Source organism: Chiloscyllium punctatum, chromosome 5, assembly GCF_047496795.1.
Source record: "Chiloscyllium punctatum isolate Juve2018m chromosome 5, sChiPun1.3, whole genome shotgun sequence".
Taxonomy (NCBI): Eukaryota; Metazoa; Chordata; class Chondrichthyes; order Orectolobiformes; family Hemiscylliidae; genus Chiloscyllium; species Chiloscyllium punctatum.
In genome coordinates, this window is record NC_092743.1 from 90,253,223 (window position 1) to 90,269,933 (window position 16,711).

Here is a 16,711-nt window from a genome sequence, read left to right on the forward strand (position 1 = left end):
CCAGAATCTGGAGTCCTCACTTTCTCCAAGTTGTCCGCATTGTTCTAAGAAGCTGCTACACATGTTAGTGTGGGCATTATGGAAGGGGGGGGGTGGTTGGGGGAGGTGGGGGCGATAAGATAAGATCAGTATTGCTGCATGCACCCACAAGATACCTACAATATATCCAACCTGAAATTGGGTGGACACTTTTTTTAGGCATTTAGGTCGATCACCTAAACAAGTGATAAGTCATTTTCATAAACTAATGAGGGGTCTGTCGCATGTTTTAGGATTCCCCTGCTAACATTGGTCTGACCATCATTATTAGCAGGCATCGGCTCTGTTTTATTCAGGCTATCTGAATGTATATGCAGCCTTGTTGCTGTTATTGAGAAAATGTGTTTACTTATTATATTTAAGTAACTTGCTTCTTCCAATTTCACAACCCTTCTGCTGGCAATCCCACCCCTCACGCTACGGGTACCCCCAAACTTTCCACTACTTCTATACAACGCCACCACCCTCCGCCCATTTCCCCCCACCACCTTCCATAAACAGGTCACCCAAACCTTCCTACTATCTTGACACACAGACAGTCTAGAGTTTCATTGTCCAGCCAACTCAAGTGATAAGTGGCAGCATTTCATCCCAATAATTGTCCACAATCCTCAGACTTCCATCCGTCGGGAACAGGGACTATGCCGTGTGCCCATTTGGTATTTGGAATCTGACCTAAGCAAATTTCTACACCAGCATTCTTTGTTTCAGCTCCGCTACGTTCTCTCAGACATTCAAGGAAGCAGACAAAATCAATCTAACTGATGTTTGTTCCCTCTCTTAGCTTAATAATTGTAAGGCCTATTGCTTCATGCAATGGTACTGGCTGAGACCAGTTAACTGACAGACTGGAGGCCAAAGCTGGGCTTTTCTTGCTTTGTGTAGCCTATGTTCCAAGTCCTTCATGTGCCATTGGGGTCAGATTTTTGCACAGTCAGTCCTCCATTCACAGAGGCCTTTTAAATGGTCAGTGAGACCTAGACAATAAATACCACCCAATTTTACAACAGATCCCATGTTTCCTTGATGGGGAAAGGAGCAAGAGTCTGAATCAAGATGGCACGAAACCCAAGCACAACAAGTCTATTTGAAATGAGGGCTAAGTTCAAACCAGTTCTATTTTTACACTTCCAAGTCTTTAACCAGCACTGTGGGAATCATAAACATATAAGTACTCTTGAAAGATGGATAGAGCTTGTTTCAGTGTTATGATCAGGCATTATTCATCACCCCACCTTTTTAATATGAAAAATGAAGGATGCAAATGTCATTTTGAGTTAAACAAATCCCCAGTGGTTGCACTGCTTAGTTTGACATGCTAGTTAGTGGAGGTTAGAAAAAATGGTTGTGATCTGTCCCTGAAGTTTAAATTGAGTTATGAATCATAGAACGCTAAAGCACAGTACAGCCCTTGGCCCTCGATGTTATGCTGTCTTTTATCTGACTCTAAGATCCAACTGACCTACATACCCTTCATTGTACAATCTTCCATGTGCCAGTCTAAGAGTCCCTGATGTCCCTCATGTATCTGACTCTACTACCACTGCCGGCAGTACATTCTATGCACCCACCACTCTCTATGTAAAGAACCTACCTCTGACATCTCTCCTAAATCTTCCTCCAATGACCTTAAAATTATGCCTCCTCATGATAGACATTTCCGCCATAGGAAAATGTCTCTGGCTATCCATTCTATCTATGCTGCTCAACATCTTGTACACCTCTAACAAGTCACCCCTCACCCATCTTCGCTCCAATGAGAAATGTCCTAGCTCCGTCAACCTTTCTTCATAAGACATGCCCTCCAGTCCAAGTAGCATCCTAGTAAATCTCCTCTGCATTCTCTCTATAGCTTCCACATCCTTCTTGTAATGAGGTGACCAGAACTGATCACAATATCCCAAGTATGGTCTAATCAGGATTCAAAGAGCTGCAGCATAATCACACGCCTCCTAAACTCAATCCCCCAACTAATGAAAGCCAACACACCACATACCTTCTTAACAACCCTATCAACTTGGGTGGTAATTTTGAGAGATCTATGGACATGGACCCCTAGATCACTCTGTTCCTGCACACTGCCAAGAATCCTGCCTTTAACCCTGCATCCTGTATTCATAGTTGACCTTTCAAAGTGAATCACTTCACACTTTTCTAGCTTGAACTCCATCTGCCACGTATCAGCCCAGTTCTGCAGCCTGTCAACGTCCTGTTGCAATCTACAGCAGCCCTCTGCACTATTTATAATTTCACCAACCTTCGTGTCATCGGTAAACTTACTAACCCAGCCTTCCATTTCCTCATCCAAGTCATTTATAAAAATCACAAAAAGCAGAGATCCGAATTTATCCGTCCACATGCCCAGCAATCCGTGTCCCCATCCACTCCTGTTGAGCCTTCACTCCATCTATTCATGAGGTAAGTCTTTAAGAGAAATAGTTACCTTAGTGACAGCACCCAATCCTCCCTCTGACTGCTCCTGCTGCTGCAAATGGAGGCCGCTGATTCGCAAGGTAAGTATTTAAGAGGAAAACTTACCCTCCCGGCAGACTTCAACAAAATGTTTGGCAAGGTTCCGCATGGTAGATTGGTTAAAAAGATTAAATGGCATGGCATCAAGGGGGAGCTAGCCAATTGAATACAAAATTGGCTTGAATGGAGGAGTCCATTGTTGAATCTTTCCAAATGTTGTTATTACAGCACCACTACATACCAGGAGCTGGCATGGAGTACAGAATGGCATGAGTATTGTGGGGATATAGGGAAAATGGAGGTGGATAGAGGGCATGAGTTGCCATGGAGAGGATATGGAGAGTGTGAAGGGGAAAAGGAACTTGCTAGAGATGAAGGAAGTGGATGAGAGAGTGCCTTCTAATGAGCCCACCTCCGCACTCTGTCCCCACGTTGCTACCCCTGATCTACTTCAGGGATCGGCACGCCTTGATTCCATCCTGTCCCTCTCTGTCAGCAGAAAACCTGCATGTGATGGAGCCTTTCATATCAAGGCAGGTCTATTAAGCTGACTTCAACTGCCCACCTTGGGAGTGAAAAGTTGGCCCCCAGGTTCTTAGAAGCATACACTTTGTCCTGAGAAGAATTAGTATCTGCCAAAGATAGCATAGTATAGGCTTAATTCAGTGAAAACAAAACTGTTGTTTGTGCATATTTTAACAGTTAAGTTCATTTGCCAAACATTTCCAATGACTATTACCCACCCACATCATGGTATCATCCCTGTCAGTACTTTTATTTTGACTAAAAACTACATGTTCTGTAAAAAAAAGCACCATCGTCCTGCTTGACATCATAACTTGTGAAATTTATTTTAGCTCAAGATGTCATTCTGAAAGGAATTTTGCTCCATTTCAAGTACATGACGCCAAAAACATCTCAGAAACCATTTGCAAAACACTTCTGATATTTTAAAATTTTCTGTCTTGATCACTGAATTCTTTACCCAAAGGAAAGATTGCAACAACCAGTGTTGATTAGGGAATGATATGAAAACCCACAATTCCAAAAACGTTGTTGTATTTTTATTTGTTATGATTAAACATACCAGCCATATCCGATCCCAAAGTGAGACCATAAATTTGATTTTTGCTATTTGTTTACTGTGGAGGTCAGTCATTGACATATTCACAAGAGGCTGTCGATGTACTTTTAATAGAAGAACATAAAATTTATTACACCAAGAAGAAAAAAAAGATATTACATGTAAATAACTTGAAACTGTTTTATTACAAATATCAGAAAAATAGATTCAGACCCTCAACAATCTTACATATACTCAAATCTCAGTGAGATGGCACTATGTCCTCACTTTAAAATCTCTTATTTAGTTGGAACAGCTGTAATTGGTTTCTGGAGCTTTCTTCTGACTGACATCTGAGCTTTTTGAGAACAAAGAGATGGGTTTACTATTTATCCTCTTCCAGCAGTTTCCTGTTGCTGGATATTTTTCTCTTAAGCCATTCTGTACTTTTTCTCCAGCCTTGATTATTTTTTGAGGCACTGCTAGACTAACAGTACCTTTTCACAGACACTAAGACACGCACACCTGTGATTCTGGTTGCTAAGCAACAACATTTTTCTCTTCTATCCCTTTTTTCCCTTATTAATCAACTATTTACCTCAAGTTTTGCTCCAAAGCTTTAAAGCCTCATTAAAAATACTTGTACATCAATAAGTCTCAGCACCATTCAGCACAACATTAAATGAAACTAAAATCATTTCATACCCTCCTAAGCACATTTTAGAATCAAACTCAAAGCTGTACATACTTTCTCTGCTTTAGAACCCAAGTTCTCAAATGATAAGAATATATTAAATCAATATAAAATCATACTGCAGAAAATAGCATGATAGTACTGTTTATTTAGAAAGGGTCTACGCAGCCAAGGGGAGGGGTTCCACAGCAACTTCATTACCAGTGCTTCACATCTTCCTCCACCGTGTTACTGAGCTTACTCGTCCTCACCAGTGGTGGTGCTGCTGAGCTGCCAGCAATTCTTGTTGGCGGCATCCAGTCCCTACTTGACCACTACTAAGAAAATGCATCTAAGGGTTCTTCTGCTGGCTTAAACGTGGCTTGGTTCCCATTCTGCTCCCCCCGCCCACTTCCCCGTGCTCAGGGTGGCACGGTGACTCAGTGGTTAGCACTGTTACCTCACAGCACCAGGGACAATGATTCGATTCCAGCCTTGGGCAACTGTTTGTGTGGAAGTTGTATATGCTCCCTGCGTTTGCTTGGGTTTCCTCCCACAGTCCAAAGATATCCAGGTTAGGTGAATTTGCCATGCTAAATTGCTCATAGTGTTCAGCAATGTGAAGGCTAGGTGCATTTGTTAGGGGAAATGTAGAGTAATAGGGGAATAGGTCTGAGTGGAAAACTCTTTGGAGGAGTGATGTGTTGGGCCAAATGTCCTGTTTCCACACTGTAGGGATTCTATGTCCATTGCCAATCAAATTGGCAGAGATTTTCCTTTCACCGTACCAGGTCTAAAGGTCATGTGTCAGAATAGCATTGTCAACATGGGTCCATAATTCAAAATCCATTCAATCAATTGTTGCATTTTAAACATAAAAAAAATTATTGACTGCCATTCCTTTACTGATCAGCAGGTATAATCTAAACTGTGTCTCCTTTTTATTCTTTTTTATGCCTATGTTTATGAATGTTCTACTATTCATACTTTCTGCACAATTAATGTAGGGCAAGGTTGAAGCTGAATTCCATCTACTTACTGGTGAGGAGGCTGACAGGAATCCAGTTGGCTCTGGTCGTAAAGAGCCAGAACCATTGGAAAAACCCAAGTAAGTTTGGTCTCATTGCTGGACAGGTAAACAGTATAGAACCTGATAATGAACCAAGGGATCTAGTCTACACTTTCAAGCATGCATGACTAACTCTGATTATTGAAATATTGGTAAGTAGATTTGTTCAAAATACATGCTTTTTCTTCATGTTAAGTTTATTTTATTGTTTCATAGGCTGTGGGCATTGTTGTTTAGGGCAGCATTTATGCTGAAAATGTGTTGCTGGAAAAGCGCAGCAGGTCAGGCAGCATCCAAGGAGCAGGAGAATCAACGTTTCGGGCATGAGTCCTTCTTCAGGAATGAGGAAAGTGTGCCAAGCAGGCTAAGATAAAAGGTAGGGAGGAGGGACTTGGGGGAGGGGCATTAGAAATACGATAGGTGGAAGGAGGTTAAGGTGAGGGTGATAGGCCGGAGTGGGGGTGGGGGCGGAGAGGTCAGGAAGAAGATTGCAGGTTAGGAAGGTGGTGCTGAGTTCAAGGGTTGGGACTGAGACAAGGTGGGGGGAGGGGAAATGAGGAAACTGGAGAAGTCTGAGTTTATCCCTTGTGGTTGGAGGATTCCTTGGCGGAAGATGAGGCGCTCTTCCTCCAGCCGTCGTGTTGCTTTGGTCTGGCGATGGAGGAGTCCAAGGACCTGCATGTCCTTGGTGGAGTGGGAGGGGGAGTTGAAGTGTTGAGCCATGGGGTGGTTGGGTTGGTTGGTCCGGGTGTCCCAGAGGTGTTCTCTGAAATGTTCCGCAAGTAGGCGGCCTGTCTCCCTAATATAGAGGAGGCTACATCGGGTGCAGCAGATGCAGTAAATAATGTGTGTGGAGGCGCAGGTGAATTTGTGGAGGATATGGAAGGATCCCTTGGGGCCTTGGAGGGAAGTAAGGGGGGAGGTGTGGGCACAAGTTTTGCATTTCTTGCGGTTGCAGGGGAAGGTGCTGGGAGTGGAGGTTGGGTTGGTGGGGAGGTGTGGACCTGACGAGGGAGTCACAGAGGGAGTGGTCTTTATGGAACGCTGATAGGGGAGGGGAGGGAAATATATCCCTGGTGGTGGGGTCCGTTTGGAGGTGGCGGAAATGACGGATGATACGATGTATATGGAGGTTGGTGGGGTGGTAGGTGAGGACCAGTGGGGCTGTGGTCCAACCGCAAGGGATGAACATCTTCCACCTAGGAACCCTCCAACCACAAGGGATGAACATCTTCTGCCTAGGAACCCTTCAACCACAAGGGATGAAAATCTTTCGCCTAGGAACCCTCCAACCACAAGGGATGAACATCTTTCGCCTAGGAACCCTCCAACCACAAGGGATGAACATCTTCTGTCTAGGAACCCTCCAACCACAAGGGATGAACCACTGGTCCTCACCTATCACCCCACCAACCTCCATATACATCGTATCATCCGTCGTCATTTCTGCCACCTCCAAACGGACCCCACCAACAGGGATATATTTCCCTCCCTTTCCCTCCCCTATCAGCGTTCCGAAAAGACCACTCCCTCCGTGACTCCCTCGTCAGGTCCACACCCCGCCCACCAACCCAATCTCCACTCCCAGCACCTTCCCTGCAACTGCAAGAAATGCAAAACTTGCGCCCACACCTCCCCCCAAGACCCTAAGGGATCCTTCCATATCCACCACAAATTCACCTGCACCTCCACACACATCATTTACTGCATCCGCTGCACCCGATGTGGCCTCCTCTATATTAGGGAAACAGGCCGCCTACTTGCGGAACGTTTCAGAGAACACCTCTGGGACACCCGGACCAACCAACCCAACCACCCCATGGCTCAACACTTAAACTCCCCTCCCACTCCACCAAGGACATGCAGGTCCTTGGACTCCTCCATCGCCAGACCATAGCAACACGACGGCTGGAGGAAGAGCGCCTCATCTTCCGCCTAGGAACCTCCAACCACAAGGGATAAACACAGACTTCTCCAGTTTCCTCATTCCCCCTCCCCCCACCTTGTCTCAGTCCCAACCCTTGAACTCAGCACCACCTTCCTAACCTGTAATCTTCTTCCTGACCTCTCCGCCCCCACCCCCACTCCGGTCTATCACCCTCACCTTAACCTCCTTTCACCTATTGCATTTCCAATGCCCCTCCCCCAAGTCCCTCCTCCCTACCTTTTATCTTAACCTGCTTGGCACACTATCCTCATTCCTGAAAAAGGGCTCATGTCCGAAACGTCGATTCTCCTGCTCCTTGGATGCTGCCTGGCCTGCTGTGCTTTTCCAGCAACACATTTTCAGCTCTGATCTCCAGCATCTGCAGTCCTCACTTTCTCCTAGGGCAGCATTAATGGTCAATTACTAGTTGCTTATTAGAAGATAGTGATGAATTGTTAGCTTGAACCACTGAGGTCCATATGCAGTGTTACTAGGGAGAGAGTTCCAGGATTTTGACCCAGGGATACTGAAGAAATGGCATTCTAAGTCAGGCTGATTTTTGGTTTGTAGAGGAGGTGGTATTCCCATACTTTTGCTTCCCTTGTCCTTCAAGATTGAAGCCACAGGTTTGGAAGGTGTTGTCATAGAAACATTGGTACATTGCTACAGTGTGTCTTTTAGATTGTACACACTGGGGCCATTCTGCAGAAGTGGTGTAAGGAAGGAAAGATCAAGGTGGTGGGTGGCAAGCTTATCAGTGAGCTGCTTTGTCATGGAGTCATAGAGACATACAGCATAGAAATAGACTCTTTGGTCCAACTCGTCCAACTTTCCCAAACTTAGAAGATGTGGAGATTCTTGAATTTATTGGAGCTGCACTCATCCAAGCATGTGGAGAGTACTTCAACACATTCCTGACTTGTCCCTTGTAGATAGTGAATAGGTTTTAGGGAGACAGAAGGCGAGTTACTCACCACAACATTCTCAGCTCGAACCTGCTGATATAGCCATAGTATTTATGTGGATGATTCATTTGTTTCTGGTCAATGGTAATGCTCATGATATTGGCAGTGGGAGATTCCATAATAAAAATACCATTGAATGTCAGGACGGTGAGTAGTTTCCCTCTTCTAGGAGATGGTCTTTGCCTGACACATGTGCAGTGCAAATATTTTATGCAGTGTGTTTTAATGATAAAGTTATTGCAAGGAACATTATTCTGGGAAGGTTGTCAACTTGAAGTTTATTGAACCTTGCAATGTATTTAAATCCTATGAACAACAACACTTGTGCTACTTTAGTTTTTAGAAGGTCATCAACACTCACAATGGTTTGAAACTGTTTTAATTGGATTTTCTTTCTCCCTATAGCCGCCCTGACACCTCTTTCTCTTGGTTTGTAAACCCTTTCAAGTGCCTCTACCATCTGATCTGGAGAAATTACAAGAAGTACATCATAATTGGACTAATCTTGATAATACTCACATTGTTTATTGTGTTATTGATCTACACATTGCCTAGTGCAATAAGTACAAGGATAATAAATGGATGAGCTAAAAGATTTTTTACTTGAAATGGAAGAACTCTTCAAAAATGCTTCAGGCTTTAGCTTCCTGTGGACATGAGGTTAAATGGTTGCAAATGAACTGTTAAATGGCAATGTATTCCACTGGATGTGTTTTTTTCAATCACAGTGCAATCTATTTGAACTGAAAGTTTTGTTAGGTTCTAATAAGTGTCTAATTTGTCATGTTAAGATGTTACATAATTGCTAAATTTTAATTAGTAGCATAAATACATGCAGCTTATTCCTTTCTCGGTAGCATTATGTTTGTAAGACAATAAAGCAAAGATTTCTGCTTCAACCTACAATTAGGTAATGTACAGTCTGTTAGCAGAGTAGTGCCACACTGCCCATTGTGTTAAAGCTACATTTTTGTTTTTTTTTGAAGTTGCTAGAAATGGAACCTGTGAAGTATAGGGTTTCAGTTTCAGAAATAGCAAAATTGCAATAGAATTCTAACAAGAACAAAATATTTTGGTCTTAACTAAGCTTGATATAAACTTGCCTTTACTTTGAGGTGGTAGATAGGTTCTTTGCTTTAGTAAGGCCATCAGTCTGTGGGTGAAGCATGAAGATGTTTCCTGCCACCTGAAGCCTCTGGTCTGGCAGACACAAAAGCCTTGATAGTGCCTATGGGAAAGATAGGACCCAATTTACTTAACTGCATTCAGACAGTGAACTAGCTATAAAAGTAAGACGTGAAGATAAGTGTAGATAAATAGGGAATTATGAGAAATATATCATGGTTAAAATATAAAAGAATATTAAAATAAGCTCCAATCTAAGAGGAATTTTGAATATATGAAAAGAAATAATCATTGTGAGGAAACTGGTTATTGAAGAGGTTAAGATTAGATCAGATCCCCTCCAGTGTGGAAACAGGCCCTTCGGCCCAACAAGTCCACACTGACCCTCTGAATTGTAACCCACCCAGACCCGTTTCCCTCTGACTAATACACTTAACACTATGGGCAAATTAGTATAGCCAATTCAGCTGACTTGCACATCTTTGGACTGGAATTGAACCTGGGACCCTGGTGCTGTGAGGTAGCAGTGCAAACCACTGAGCCACCATGCCATCCAAGATAGCACACTCATATGGGATATGTGAATCTAAATGTGAATGGCTCCAAATTCACATTCAGAAGCTAGGGATCTTTGCTCAGTCCTTTTCTGAGTGGACCATGTAGTCCTTCAATGCTGGCGTGCCTTCCTGACTGAAGGAAGATGTACAAGTAGTCAAAGTGATGAGGAGAGAAATAGCTCAGACATTGTATGAACAATGAACTTGTTTATAATGAAGGGCTAGAGCACTTAACATTCATTTAACTAAACCATTCAGCTTTGTTTTTCAGGAAATTAGCTCAATTTTTATATTTCTTACGCTTGATAGAAGTGTTCACGACTTTAGGTGAGAGGAGGCTGTGTTCTATTGACAGTGCACTATTCTTTAGATTAGATTACTTACAGCGTTGAGACAGGCCCTTTGGCCCAACAAGTCCACACCAACCCTCCAAAGAGCAATCCACCTAGACCCATTCACATTTACCCCTTCACCTAACACTATGGACAATTTAGCACAGCCAATTCTCCTAACCTGACTGTGGGAGGAAACCAGAGCACCTGGTGGAAACCCACACAGACACATGGAGAATGTGCAAACTCCACACAGACTGAGGCAGGCATTGAACCCGGGTCTCTGGCGCTGTAAGGCAGCAGTGCTAACCACTATGGCACCGTGCTGCTCTATGTTGTAGAGATGAATCAACATTCAGTGAGTTATTGTGTTCACCCAGCTTCACTATGATATGCAAAAACATTAATGGAGATCCTTCGCTTTCTAGGGTGAAACTGTGTAAAATTCTACAATTTGTTTTTAACTCACAAAATGTTAGACGTATTTAGTTGCTCGTGATGTCTTTCATATCAATTTCTTACATTACTTCTATTCTTTTCCAACTCCAAGTTGTGTATTACTACAAAACTGAGCTTTTATTTGTTAACCACACTTCAAACTTCTTTGCTGTTTTGTTCTCCTGAATTTTAGCTGCTTAGAAGCTCAGGATAGTTTCATGTTTAGCTTTATTTATTCAGGGGAAATCTATGTCACTGGTCAGGCCAGCAATTATTGCTTATCCCGAGTTGCACAGAGAAGATGCTGGTCAGCTGCCTTCCTGAATTGCTACAGTTCTCAGGGTGTAAGGACAGTCTCAGAACTGTTACAAGGGGAGTTTCAGGATTTGAACACAGTGACACTGAAGGAATGGTGATAGAGTTCCAAATTGGGATGGTGTGTGGCTTAGAGGGGAAATTGCAGGTGGTGGTGTTGCCATGGGCTGTTGCCTTTGACCTTTTAAATGTTAAAGGTTGCAGTTTGCAAGGTGCTGGAGTTGCCTTGGTCAGTAATTGCTGTATATCTTGCAGATGGTACAAACTACTACTACAGTTCATCAGTGGTGAAGATGGTAAATGTGGAGGTTGGCGGAGGGGGTGTGAATCAAGCAAGCTACTGTCCTGGATGGTGTGAAGCTTCTTGAGTGTCATTAGAACTACACTCATCCAGACAAATTGGGAGTATTTCATCACACTCATGACTTGTGCCTTTACTAGCCATAGAGTTTTCAGTCTTGACCTGTTCTTGGCACCACAACATTCATATGGGTGGTTCATTTCAATTTCTGGTAAATGGTAACCTCCAGGATGTTGATAGTGGGGAATTCAATGACGTTGATGTGTTTGAATGTCAAGCAGTGATCATTAGATCCTCTCTTATTGGGAGTGGTCATTGCTTTCCATTTGTATGGCAGAAATGTGACTTGCCACTTATCAGCCCAAACCTGGACACAGACTGCTTCGGTATTTGAGGAGTTGCAAATAATGTTGGACATTGTGTAATCATCAATGAACATCCCCACTCCGAACTTATGATTAAGGGAATATTATTGATGAAGCAGGTAGGGGGTGCTTAGGACTTGGACACAACTTTGTGGAACTTCTGCAGCGATGTCTTGGAGCTAAGATGGGGAACACCAACAACCACAACCATTTTCCTTTGTGCAAGGAGTGACTGCAACCAGAGGAGTGATTTTTCTTGTGTTCCCATTGATTCCAGTTTTGCTAGGGCTCCTTGATGCAATACTCCAAACTGAGTGCCAGTGAGCAGATTATTGGTAAACAAGTGCCGCCTAACAGCACTGTAAATGACCTTTCACTCACTTTACTGATGATCAAGTGTAGACTGATGGGGCAGTAATTGGCCTGACTTGATTTGTCCTGAGGATAAGGCAATTTTCCACATTGACAGGTAGATGCTAGTGTATTGTCTTTTCTGCAGCAGTTTGGCTGGAGATGTCACTCCAACTAAAAACACTGTGACAAGCAATAGTTACAAAGGCAATTATGAATTTAGCGATGGTTGCCAAATTGCCATATATAGTTTGAGAAATGCGAAGTAACACAAAATTTAATAGAAGTCTATTGTTTGAGTAGAGTAACTGTGATTGATTTTATTAACCAGTTGAAAGTTGGAGGTTTGGAATCAATATTGTAGCCAGAGTTCTGACGAATTGTCACCAGGTTTGTGTGGGCAGAGGTAAGGAATTCACAGCCACTTCATCCTTTATGCCAAAGCAATGCAGTATATTCCTTAACTGTAGTCTATTAAAGCACACATGGCTTGTATCTTACTTTGACAAATGAATGTTAGATTACACAGAAAGCACTGGAACTCTTTTTAGTAAGTCGGCTGCTCACTATGGCAATCTTAGACAACTTCATGCTTTGAATGCAAATGTTACTTCAATATATTTTGAAGAATTTGCACCCAAGACATTAACTTGAGTTTTCTACTGACCAATACAGCCTGACCTGCTGTCTCCAATATTTTCAGGTTTTGGCTCAGTTTTCTAGAATCTTCAGATTTTTAATTCTTGTTTGTAATGTTAACACAAGTGACTTAATAAATGCTATATCAACTGCAACATTTTAAAGTTAGTCTTTCTAAATGGAATTGTATGTGTTTGCTCAGATTTATAAAATTGCTTGTATAATGCTTGTAATCAATCATTAAAATAAAAAATCTTTATGATGCTGTATATACATGAGCTGATCTTCAATTCATTGATAATAACAACAAAAAATAAGTTATAGTGACATACAGTCATACAGCACAAAAAGGACCTTTTAGTCCAACCAGTTCATGCCAAACATAATCTCAAATTAAACTGGTCCCGCCTGCTTGCTTCTGCTACATATTCCCCCAAACCTTTCCTATCCATGTACATATCCAAATGACTTTTGAAAGTTGTAATTGTACCCACATCCACCATTTCCTCATGAAGTTTAGTCCACATGTGAACCACCCTCTGTGTAAAAAATTTGACCCTCATGTTTTTAACAAATCTCTCTCCTCTCACCTTAAATATATGCCCCCTTGTCTTGAAATCCCCCATCCTTGGGAAAAGACAACTATCATTAACCCTCTCTATACCCCTCATTATTTTATAAACTTTTAACAGGTCACCTCTCAAACTCCTATTCTCCAGTGAAAAAAGTTCCAACCTATACAGCTTTTCCTTATTATTAAAATTCCAACCAGCGAAGAAATCTATGTCATCAGTGCTCAGTATGCAAATGGACAGCAGGCGAACTTGCCCTCAAAATGCACAGGGAATGCCAATTTCAGGCAAACAATTAGAGAAAAGTGCCCCATCAGATACTCGAATCTGAGAGGAGATGCCGTCTCAATCCCAAATTCCCCCTCTCCTCCATTGTGTGCCTCACCAGACAGAATGTCTGATTGGAGGCGCAGCCATTCTAGTGGCTGCTGTAGCATGAAGGAGAGTTGGACAAGTGTGGAGCAGGCCTGAGGGGGAACCCCAGACAAAAGTCTGGGCTTCAGTCAGATAAGAGCCAGGCCTGAGTTTCAGGAGCAGAGATGGATGGGAGAGGGTATTGTTCAGGAAAGCAGGTAGTGGATGGTGGGGGAGATGAGTTGGGCTTCATTTTTTAGATGGGGTGGGTGAGAGGTTGGAACTTGTGGAGTTGCTGAATAATTAAGGTGAGACCTTTACAGTTTCCACGTGCCTTGATATTGCTGTTCACTGTCCCACGTGGGCACAATCGACAATCCCTTGTGTTCACAATGTTAAGGACCACATGCTATAATAATATTACAATTATAAATCAGGGCTAAAACAGCAATGGATGGGATGTATAATCCCAATTGAAGACCAGCTCAGCTACTTATCACCCAGAAAGGCAGTAAGTGCATCCATTTGAACATAATTTTATCCTGTGGTTGTCAGGCTGTTTGTACTTTAACCTTATTTGAATACTGGGTGAAATGTGACTTCTGAATTAGAGCAAAATGTGTGACAGCAATTTAACATCTTCTTTAGATGCTTCTTCCAAAGTCAGTGATGTACTAAATTGGATGCACTGTAAAAATGTTACCTGTATCATTTTTTGGGAAATGACTTAATTGCAGTTTGTTTTCTGTTTCACTGTTCACTGGGACCAGTAGCAGTATCTGAATTAACCGTTTATGTGCACGTTGATGATCTATGTCCAGTCACAGAAGACAAAAAATATCTTGGTTGCACAGTAAAATGTAACACGATTAATACCATGTTAAACCATTTAAGTGTGGTTAGAGGATTTGACATTCTCTGTCCTCTAGCTGTGAAACCTTTATTGTCAGATAACTGCTGGTCTCTGAGTGACTACAGTTTTTGAAATGTGTGATTCCTGAAATTTAAGATAAACTAATGAGCAAAGCAACCTAAATTCAATCAGATGAAACACAGATAATAGAATGGAGGTTCTGACATGATATTCCCGAGCTTTGTGGGTCAGAGAGAGATTTCTTAAACTCCATGGCTATCAGCACACCTAAAGCACCCTCCTGCCAAAAGGACTGGAGAATCTGGTTGATGAATTTACTAAGTAAGTGGGATTGAGATTGGATTTCTGGAACTCCCTCTCTTCTTGCCCCTCCACCTGAAACATCTGATAGCTGCAGATGACACTAGGTTTAGAATGAGGCTATCAATGTGCCTTATGTAGGGAAATTAGTCCCACCTTGTGCATGTACATATTGACACAATTTGTGATATAGCGTGATAGTTCCGATCCTGTGTGATCCCATGTTATAAGAAAATGGCATGATAGCAACACCATTTAAGCTAATGAGACTGGAATCGCATTATAGTTTGTGTTCTACAAATTACGGTCTAAATTCTTCAATCGTGTTATAGCCAATTTGCGTTGAAGAAACGCGTGTTATAGCAAAGCCGACTGCAGCTAGGAACAAAGACTCGAAGACACTGAAAAGGGGATTTAGTTCTAAATGTATCTGTGGATTCACTAAAAACATTCTGGGCTTTAAATTAATCAATATCAGGTTTTCAAATTAGCTAAAGGCTGCTGAGGGTAAGGCTGAGCTTTGATAGTTTCCATTCTGTGTAAAATGTTCATCGTTACATCCTTTTGTGGCTCAATACCTTGTTTACATTTCAACAATTCAACAATTTTGTTCAATGTGTATTGCTGTACTTATCAGTTATATAGTTACAGCAATGGTAACTGTGGAAATATAGCTTATATAATCAGTAAAGTTAGGCAAGCAGCATTGAAATGGTTTGTCAAATAATTACAGCTCTGTTCACTACTGACCTTAATTCAAATGAAAATCTTGACATCTAAATAAATGTTGATAACAAATATGTTACTTTCTGGTAATTTCATTGAGTTTCACTGAATACAAACATTGATTTCACTGTTCGGATTAAAATGAACAAGTCTCTGTGAACAAATGTCTCTGAAGTTGAGAGCTCTTGTCAATCACAAAACTGGACAAGCAAAGAATGCGGGGCTAAATGCTTTTCTTTAAAATCGAACCACTAAATCAAACAGAATACTTTGCTCCCATAGAGTTGGGTATAATAATCTAGATAATTAAAAAGAAGAAATTGTTTTCCATGGGAGAGAGATTTCAGTTTGATTTAGCTGCCTAGGCACCCTATATTGCAGACATTCTATCTTGAAATTATTGACTGTATTTATCAGTAAAATGAAAAGATTCTCATCTCTTTGGGCCTCTGGCAAAGTGAACCTATCCACCAGAACACATTGTCAGTCTAAATTCTCCACTAAGAGAAATTCCAAGTCACTACAGGAATTTAATCGGCAATAAACTGGGTCCTATAATGAAATGTCCGCCCTCTGTGAGGTTTTAGGCCAGCAAAAGTGTTTTAGGATAGGATGCATCTCCAGGTATACACCAGCAGCATCAACTCATCTGGGTTAACATAAATCAGCACAGAGAATCCCAACTTAAGAATTCTAGAATATTGCTTTCTGTGTTTGGGTTCTGGAGAATAGAATTACAAACCTTTTCAATACTTGCTTATGAACATTTATTATACAAATCAATTCTGGATTTCACAATAGTAATGAGTGACATTTCATTGACTATATAGTAGCTAAAGATAGTTATTGTCATATTAATGATAATGCTCTAATAATCAATCATCAGTGATTGATTAACACAGTAAAACACTTTAAAAGTTATGACACAGATGTTGCAGCAAATTAACTGATTTCTGTGTGTAACTTGCAAATCCAAGGCAGACTAACTGCCAGGGAGGCTTGCAATTTTGTTTGCACACACCATATGGAGTCCTTAAAGATGTGTCTCATGCAGGCAATGTTAGAACATACAACTGCTAGAACATGACAATCCTACTTTAAAAGTTCACACAATTTTTAAATCCACCTTAAGAAACAACTGGATATTAGAACAAACGTGAGATGAAAATTACAATTTCAATTCAATATAATTTCTAAATAGTCTTTGTCTCAAACTTTAAAGGGTGAATTTGGTTTCAAACTTGACCCTGCATT

General features: G+C 41.6%; 1 protein-coding gene across 1 annotated transcript in view; it reads left to right on the forward strand.

The window, feature by feature from the left end:
* fer1l6 (fer-1 like family member 6) overlaps window positions 1-12,777 on the forward strand; it is a gene marked incomplete at its 5' end in the record, with an annotated part of 129,348 nt that extends 116,571 nt beyond the window's left edge. Inside the window, 2 exons of the mRNA XM_072569593.1 lie at window positions 5,255-5,355; window positions 8,614-12,777. Of these exons, the coding sequence (XP_072425694.1) occupies window positions 5,255-5,355; window positions 8,614-8,794 (282 nt within the window). The remainder of the gene's footprint in view (window positions 1-5,254; window positions 5,356-8,613) is intronic.
* Window positions 12,778-16,711: the final 3,934 nt, after the last annotated feature.